Consider the following 9904-nt stretch of genomic DNA (forward strand, 5'->3'; position numbering starts at 1 on the left):
AGATCAAAGTTTCAAGAAGTCTTCACACAGAACCCTTTTTCACTCCCAGAACTGATCGATGATGTTCAGACTTAGACTTTACATTATGCTCTTAATATACGAACGTCTTTTAGAACATTATTGTGAGAATGGAGAAGATATGTTAAATGACGTGTTTCGGGTCCCGAGATCAGAGACGAAGTGCAATCATCACTTTCTTAGTTGATTCTTTCATTCCAAAGCATATTTATTCACCCTATAAAGTATAATTCCTTATCTTATAAACGATAAAATTATCTGTCATATCACGGAGTCCCCCTCAGTCCTGAATCAGAACACCGTCGGATGTAATCTTTACGAAATAAACATCGATGGATCAGCCGTTTTCGAATTACTATTCCGGGTTAAAATCAACATTGCCAAGAACCGCAAGAACGTCTGCAACCAATGCAGCCAGTAGATACAAAAACTTAACATTGAATAAAATTGAGTAAGCGGGAGGACTTCTGTTGAGTGGTTCGTGAAGTGTTTACGTAGTCCTTTCTTTTCTTCAAAGGTACGTCGTATAGCTGACTGCTCTCTCTTTCGACTGACTCACGTTTCAGATTATTAATTAGGATGGCTGATCGAAAATCTGACACGACCAAATCACGTCACGAGACTCTTCAAATCATATAGCTGTAACTCGATAAAAGGATAAGGCAGATTGCCAAAAGGAGAGAGCCATTCGCGTAAGAAATTTGTTGAGAGAGAGAAAGAGAGGCTTAACCAGAAATGATAATCACCATCCGTCCAGAGCGAACTATTTTTAGCGGGTAATACCAATCAAAATTGTCCAGTGATCCGACCCTATCGGCAAATGCTAGATCGGGACTTGGACTCCCATGTCTAGACGCATGAAATTATCATCGATAGGAAGAAGTTAAATGAACAGCCGTCACTGGGACCTTATCGAAGAGCATTTGACCTATTCCTCAGCGCACTTGTCTTTTGCCAAACCAGTTGCCCCTTCGATTTGTGCACACATGTTATCAGCATGGTGCGTAGTTGTTCTCCGCGAAAACATGTAGATATTTTTTACTACCTCAAGTATTTCAAAGTAAATCAATATTTTTTACTATCTGTGGCTTAATTCCATTTCTGGTAACAGTTGTGAGGTATCAACTAACCGGAGAAGACATGACGGCTAGTGCTTTAGCGGGGTGTCCTGCATCCTACAATTCTAGGGTTCGTCTTTGGGTCAGAGGCTCTTCCGATTGTATAATTTAAGAGCAAAACACAATCCACTCGTCGAAGAAGATACATAACCCCAACATGAAGTCCAAAATATTATGCACAGATATCTGAGATTTCGCACCACAAACGACCAGACATCCACCTCGCTATTCGATACGTCTAAGAGAGATGTTTCGTCAGCACGTAGGATAATTTATAAAATTCTCTAAAAATACCGAGAACTAGACTTTTACGTCGGTTCTTATCCATCTGCCGTGATATCAGAAAGGGTTGATGACTTTGAGAAAGAGATTGAGAGAGAAATAATTAGAGGGAGAGAGAGAGGAAGATTGGTGACGGTATTCGTGACGAAAGGCTTAAGTCAGAGGGATCGTAGGTCGACTGCAGTTGTCAAAGGATGCAAAGTAAAGTGGAACACGGAGAGAGACGAGAGTAGCACGTTTTCTTATAAGGGTGGTGGGTGGGAGGGGTAGGAGGCATCTCTTGCTCTACAACTGCTTGGCCACCAATCGATCATGGGTCGAAATCCCTGCTGTGACAAGCTACGAGTGAAGAAGGGGCCCTGGTCTGCCGAGGAGGACAAGAAACTCGTCGACTTCATCGTTAACCATGGACAATGCTGCTGGCGCGCAGTGCCAAAGCTGGCGGGCTTGCTCCGCTGTGGCAAGAGCTGCCGCCTGCGTTGGACTAACTACCTCCGCCCCGACCTCAAGAGAGGTCTGCTTAACGACGATGAAGAACGCGTAGTAATTGACCTCCACGCATGCCTTGGGAACCGGTATTTTATCTCTCTCTAAATGATTTTTTTTGTTGTGGACCAGGGCAGAAGTTTTTGTTAACATTCAAGGGTCAACTAGAAACCTGTAGCTTGTAGCGAGGAGGTTACTTTTCCTCTTAAACTTTTCTTGACAGTGTGTACTCTTCAACATTCTTCCTTAACACATGCCGCCAAAGCTCAATGTGTTTTGTCTACCGTTCAAACCCTCATCCTGGGCTCTGATTCCATGTCAAGAGTATTGAGGAGTTTTAGAATTCTCAACAAAGAGTCAAGGGTCTACCTCTGTGTAAAGACCTACAGCATAAAGCAAGGCCGCTACTTTTCCTCTTTAAAATTTCTTCACAAATTGTTGTCTTCAAGATTCTCCCTCAACAACTACCACTAAAGCTCAATGCGCGGTGTCTACCTTTCAAAACCTCATCCTGGCCGCTGATTTCGTGTCAGGATTCAAGTATCTACCACTGTAATAAGACTTACAGGATAGTCGCTACTTTCCTCTTTAACATTTCTCCACACGGTCTTCAACGTTCTCTCTCAACAGCTGCCACTTCGGGTATACGTGTTGAGCAAACGATTCAAACCCTCAACATGGGCTCTGATTCTAAGTTAAGTTTCCAGCGTCGACCACTCTGCTAAAACACCTGTAGCTTATAGCAAGGGCACTTTTTTTCATCTTAAAAATTTCTCCCCAGGGTGTTGTCTTCAATTATGTTCTCTTCGCAGATGGTCGAAGATCGCTGCAAGGCTCCCGGGGAGAACAGACAACGAGATCAAGAACCACTGGAACACGCACATCAAGAAGAAGCTGCTGAAGATGGGAATCGACCCCGTCACTCATGAACCTTTAAACAAGGAGGTGGGGAGTTGTAAGAACGATATTAACGTCGTGGCTGACCAGTCATCGTCCGTAGGCGCAGCGGCAGTCCAACTCGATCAAGAGTCCGACTCTTCAGTTATCTTTGAGTCCTTTTGGGACAACGGCGACTTTCCCCCCGTGGGTTCGCCGTGGGTGAGCAGCGAGGCAGATGGCTGTAGGGCTGACGTGTCGTCCTGGGGCTTGGACAGCGAGGCTGACTGGCTTCTGGACTACCCCCCAATGAACTTTCTGGAGGACTTATTCGGAGGAAACCAGGAGGAAGGGGCCCAGACTCCATCTTCAGCTAGTGCACTATCGAATGTCTTACTCTAACAGACTCGAAGACCCACAGAAAGCTCTGTCCTGGTCGTTCAACATCTGGAAAATAATTTCTGGAAGTGCAGAAAAAAACCCACGATCGCCACGTTATGGTAGCTTTATCTCTTACCTCTGGATAACTTACATCAAACGTGAAGTATTATCTTTCCCCAGATACATACTCGAGAGCAAGAATCATATATCTTGGAGGGAACACCCCCTTGTGACGTTTCCAAACGCGTAAAATGAAAGAAGGCCAGCTAAGCAGGATTTTAATAAAGATTTAAACACAGTTACAGACCTGGCAGAGCAAACGCGTAGCAGCTGCCGCCAAGAAACTGACTTGGTGGAATTCATGACACTATAATGGCAAGGTTGGTCTCTCCGGTCCTCTGCATAGCCAATCAGAAACACCAGAGAAGTAGGGACCTATAACAAGAGCTGCCGCTGTAATATATATTTGGGAGGCTACGTTGGCTTTAAAATTGTAAAGAACTGAACGCGTAACATCCTTCGTCTAAAAGGACCGCGAGATTGGCCGTCGCCAAAGCTTCCCACTGTTCATTTACCAGGTATGAGTTTGGGGGCACCTCCAGATATTGATCAATAGGGGCCAGGCCGGCTCTGAAGGTGAGTATAAATGATACCTTCAAACCAAACTGTCGATATGTGTTGAGGGAAAAAACCGCGTTGTAGAGCATTTAAGCTCGTCAGCAGGAAACTTATCCCTTTCGTCTACATCTGCATCAGGCTTCATTCGATAAACGTTACAACCGTATGAATTGTCAAAAGCAAGTGCTGGACGGTGAACGGTCAGCTAGAAGTATGAGGGACGCTTAGTTGGTCAATGGTCAATAGGTTAGACGATGCGAGTGAAACATTAAGTCAATGTTCGGTCAGCATTCTAGTAAACCCCGGAAGAACAAAGGCCATTGGAGGAGGAAGAGTCTCTTGGAAGATAGCGAGCCACAAAGGTGGTCAAAGCCGATGGCCTAAAAATGAGAACTAAACATTAAGCAAGTATACTTTCCGTCGGTCAGAATAAAACAATTTCTGAAATTTTTAATGTCAGTACTCATAGGGCCAAGGTTGCATGAGAGACCAAAAGTCAGTGGCGCAATTTTGAGAGATATTCAAGAGGTCTACACATTTCTTGCATAATTTAAGACTTGTGATGACTTGAGATGAAATATGGAGGACAAGTAAACTGAGTCAACCGTCGAGGACAGCTAAGATGATGTAGATGCATGCATGAAAATTTATTCTAGATGCATGCATGAAAATCCGTACATATATATATATATGAGTCTAAATGGATAAAAAAAGGATGTCATAGTGCGCTATAATGAAGCCTGAAAAGGAACAATGAAATGCATGGGAAGTCAAATCGATAATTCAATTATTTCCTATCTGATGAAACAAAAGGCATCCCACACAGTGCATGGAAAAGGAAATTATTATTTGGATTATACGCATTTGGTTCAATGATAAATTAACTTTCATTCGTATTCATGAAGTATGGTTTGATATTTATTTATCATTTTTACAGTTTAAAAAATTTCAAATAACTATAATTTTAAGGAGACACTTGGATGGTTAATTATTATCTTGATTTTATCTCTCTATGAACTCAATATTTTCTTTTTGATGACCTAATTTCCTAAAAGATACCGTATATTATTGCTCCTCAAAAAAATTGGGTTTTCCCAATTTTTATTGATTTCAGTATTAGTCATTGATGATGTGAGGAAGGTCATACTGGTAGAAATGGGTGACCTAATGGTTGTGCTAATTTATCATATATTGTTTTGGAAACCATCTACATCTCTTCACAATCAAATAAACATGAAAAGAATTCAATGATCCAAGTAAAGATTGATTTCGTGAAGCAAAAATAGGATATTAACTCTAATAAAATTAAGGGTGTTTTAAAATAAAGTTAATCAACGCTAAAATCATTACGATTCACACTGTCAAGATGAACATTTAATGAATGGTATTTAAAGGTGAAGAATCCACACATCATATTCGATAAGGTTAGCAAACCCTAAAACTATGTTAAAAACTAATATATATATATATATATATATATATATATATATATATATATATATATATATTGCAAGGTGTTTTTTTATTTTGTATGATATTGTGTAGTATTCGCTAGATTTGTGGGAAAGCTAATGGAAGCAATAATTTATTTTGGAACTGTCAGAAATAATCAATGCTAGTGTAAATATTCCATCACATTGCTGTTTACCATACCATTCAACAGAGAGTTTGAAACTTCATACTTTTAGCCAAGTAATTATTTAGCTCATGTATTGAGCCTACACTACATGAGTATCCACATAAACTTGAGTACACATATTCAAAATAGTTCTAAATAAAACTATCTGAATAGCATAGTATATTACATCTTATTTCAAGGTTAAAGACATCGGTTTTTAATCGGATACAATAAACAAACATATCATAGTAAAATACAAAAACATGTTTCACATTCCCTTATACACGTCTTTAGTAATTTAAATAATATCACATGAAATCCCATACCCCATGATGTCCACGTCATTTGTATTAGCCATGATCTTTTTACATCTAGATTAGTGGCATTATGTATTTTTTTGTTGTTTGATTTGGCTTCTCCTCCAAACAAGAGAGGGATGTCTTCTATGTTTCTTTAGGCATTAAATATATTTTGGATATGGCATTAGCAACACAGCATGCTTAGAACTCTGTGTTGCACTGGATTCCTTCCCTTATCATCATTTTTTTTGGTTCCCGTCATGTTGCACCTCCTTTGGCACTATCGCATTTCCTATTGCATGTGACTTTTTTCCTCATATGTTGTCATTTGTGGATCTCCACTACACAGTGTGTCACAAACGCTTTTCCACCTTTGTGTCTCTCACCTTCCACATACTATCATTGATCTGTCCCCACCACTTATAAGAGAAGTCCACTCAGGATGAGGGGGTCGTATCTTAGATATTGATTATCATTGACCACATATTAGTGATCACATCCATTTTAGTTCATCATTAAAACTCTCTAGGATGAGGGGGGCCAGTTTTCTGGCAACACTCAAACATTTCATGCACTGTCAAAGTATATGGACTGATATTTTGACAACAAGAGCACATGTCTGCACTCTGAGATAGTTATGTTCATCTATTCTCTATATCTCAGCACAGAGAAAATCACAGTTGTAGCTTGGAGTTTTAGTATTTGATTGACCTTGATCCCTTTTCTCAGGATCAGGTTTTTCTTATATGTTATAATTGAAGAGACTCTATCAGCACTCAATCAAAACTTCTCCTGAGCTAGTTATGTAGCCACTATTTTGGGCACATATTGCATTATGCAATCCCAATGGATTTCTTAATGATATTTCTCAATGGCGGAATGATCTGAAACCATGATAAAATTTGATGGTTTCAGATGTGGATGTAAAGGTCATGGTCACATTCGTATTTATCCTTACATGTGGCCATTGCTACCATGTAAGCACTATGCTCAAATGGCTACTAGTATGACTAATAATAGCATAAGTTTGTAAATTTTATATTTTTTTCTCATGGTACATTTTTTGCATTGACAGCTCAATAACTGAACATGACCGTCTCCTTTGAGGAATATGATTACAGCAAGTAATTCTACAAGATTATATCATCAGCTCACTCACTGATTCACTTATCCACTCTATCTAAGGGTACTAGAGTCACCAATGATTGCAGTAAGTTCTAGCCTCTCACTACTTCTTAGATCATATATGCATGGGTTTCCACCCATATGTCAAGTAGATTCACCCTAATCACCTATCTTTATCATTAATCCAACCCATCAATAATATGCATTGTCAATCATCATGAATGTCATATCATGGGACATGGCCAATTGTACAATGTTTTCAAATTTATGATGTTCTTCATTCCGTTATTCCTCATAATTTTTTATACATTAATACCACTGTAAAACATTTATACATTAATAATTATTTATACATTTATTCATTATTCTTTTTCACTTTTATCTTTTAAGATTTGATACCGAGGATGAAAATTTGCAGGGGATGGGAAAAGGTTTACGACTATTATGAATTTGAAATGCCGACCCATCGAGCTTCTCCCATTTTTTGGCGAGACAAAATTGTTTCTTACTTTTTATCATCAGGATAAACATTCTTTGTGTCAGACCTTTGTAAATAAAAACCTAGAACTTTCCTTTCCCCTTTTGATTGTGAGTCTGTAAATTGAGTAAGCACCACCCTGATACCTACCATATAATTTTCTTATTTTGAGTGTTTGACTTCTGATATGAGTCATTGTAATGTGTTGGGACCTTTATGTTCCAAGTATAGCTTGGGTTTGCACGTATATCGGGATCATTATTTATTCAATAGTTTTATGGGTATATCTTCTGAAGGATCACATTGATGTTCTAATCTTACCATATAGATTCTTTGAAGAAATTTCTACATAATTCATGATGTTCAAAGTTCCTCATAGAACATAATTTGTGAGATGCAGCCACCAAATGTGAACAACTTACTGTCCTCATATTCCTCAAAGGAGATGATTCTTACAGAGAAGACTGAAAATGTAATTTTAAGAGATCTCAAAACCCAATGATCAAATCACCTTGGCACACATTGGATATGTTATCTTTCAATTCCTCATGTGAAACATGTTGAACTAATCAATTTTTCAGCCTATAGACGTATTAAAACAATTCCAGGCGCGTTAAATCTTTTCCTTCATCTTTATCATCTCTGGTGTTGATCCATCATCATCTTAATGATATTTTGATTGCATCAAAAAATAATGAGGGTCGAGGAAAGAAGTCATAAGAAGCATGGACAACTTAATAATTCTGGCCTAGATGAATTTTTTTTAGGACCTTCTCCTATTTATATTTAAAAGGATCATAAAACACCTAAAGTTTAAGTATATCTTTTGACGTCTAAAATACCACTTGTGTGTTATCCTCTAGGCTCATGTATAAATCTATTTTACAACTCAAGTCACCAAATAAATTTTATGGGGAAACTATATTACCTAACTACCAAACAGATTAGTTAAATATTAATCTATTTTACCCCATCAATATGTTCAGTTTCCAACTTGTGAGGTGTCATGCTATTTCTCATGCTCTAAAGAATATAAAGGAGAATAATGATTCTCTCATGTAACCTTATTGGAATCGATTACAGTGTAATAATAGTCCATCTTCTACTTCAAACTCTTATGATTGCTTAGATTATGTTCAACTATCAAACCCTAATCCTTCAACCAAGTTATTACTAATGCATTGGGAAACCATCTGAGAATTATCCTCTGATATTTCACTACACTGGCCAAGGAATTGTTTACATTTTATTGATTAAACTATCCCCTCTTATACCTTGGATGCATGATCCCATCTTAACCGCTTAATCATCTTCATTAACTTCTTGTTGTACTCAATCTAAGAAGTTTAAAAAAATATAATTAGGAACTGATAGGCCATAGTCGAAGTACAATCATGAATCCATAATACGTCTTTGGTGCGTCAACTCTAAGGGCCACTTACACAATTGTGGCATGAATAAACATGATTGAGGGATTTGTATAATATGATTCAGTAATTCATATAAATCAATCAGGTGAAGTCTTGGCCCCAAAGAGCATCCCAAAATATATGCTCAGTATTGCCAAACTATTGGCCATAGGATCGTCCATTCTCATCATATGATTTAGACTTGATAATGGTATTCAATCAAAATATTTAGATGACCTTCTCAAGTAAGATTTCAACAGTAATATTTAAAATACATGTTGAAATACTAGTGATCTACATGTTATGATATCATCATAATTTACTCATTCATTGCATGGATCTGTGTCTTTCATTATAATTGTCACATTTGTATTATAATAAACAGATTATATCAATTAACATTAAAAGATATATGGAATATGTGATTGGTTTGTCAGCCATCTATATTTCCATCTGTGTAGACCCTGTACATTTTGCCTTGTAGCTATATATTATGACACCATATTATTATCACATTACGATCACTCCCAACACATTGGAAACTGTAATCAAGATAAGATCATTGTGCATGTGTGGACATTATCTACGAAACATCTCATTCCAAAATGTATCAATAAATTTATTTTCAAAACATAAGCATTGTTACTAAATTGACATCAACCAAATAGCTCTAGTTGAAATTGGAATTCCCGTAATGAGATTAGGGAATTGTTAGAAGAGGTGTGATCCATCAGCAAACATAAGGTGTGATCAAAATTGATGGTGCCCATACTAGAAGAGGAAACGTGGAAAGGAAAAGGCAAGTAGAGTGGAGTAGTATGGGCAAAGGGGGTTAGGCATTAAAGCAATTAGTGGCCTTAGATAAGATGATACTAGTGAACACATCATATGTTGGACACAAATAGCCAACCAATATACATTTTAGAGAATCAGGATAGTATGATTCTTCTGGTTCTATTTTTAAGTAAATTTGGCTATGTATGCCCATTACAATACCAATGATAGTATGAGTCAATACAAAGCTCAACTAGTGTCATGATAATTTAATTAGGCTTAAAAAGTGTGTAATGTCCAATGATTGGAATCCTATGAATATTATTATTTTTATATCATTCCCAATGAGTGCAATGTCTATTAAACAAAAAACTATGAAAATTACTGGATTCGACTAGTCATTCTGTATACACACGCGTGTA

At 37.7% G+C, this 9904-nt stretch overlaps 1 protein-coding gene across 1 annotated transcript; it reads left to right on the forward strand.

Annotated features, from left to right (window-relative positions):
- Positions 1-1549: 1549 nt before the first annotated feature.
- On the forward strand, positions 1550-3340 carry LOC144711938 (MYB-like transcription factor ODO1). Its single transcript, XM_078586097.1, has 2 exons — positions 1550-1993; positions 2717-3340. The coding sequence occupies exons 1-2, from the start codon at positions 1731-1733 to the stop codon at positions 3180-3182; spliced, it is 729 nt and encodes a 242-aa protein (XP_078442223.1). The 5' UTR covers positions 1550-1730; the 3' UTR covers positions 3183-3340.
- The last annotated feature ends 6564 nt before the right edge of the window (positions 3341-9904 follow it).

This window comes from Wolffia australiana, chromosome 14 (assembly GCF_029677425.1).
Source record: "Wolffia australiana isolate 7733 chromosome 14, ASM2967742v1".
Taxonomy (NCBI): Eukaryota; Viridiplantae; Streptophyta; class Magnoliopsida; order Alismatales; family Araceae; genus Wolffia; species Wolffia australiana.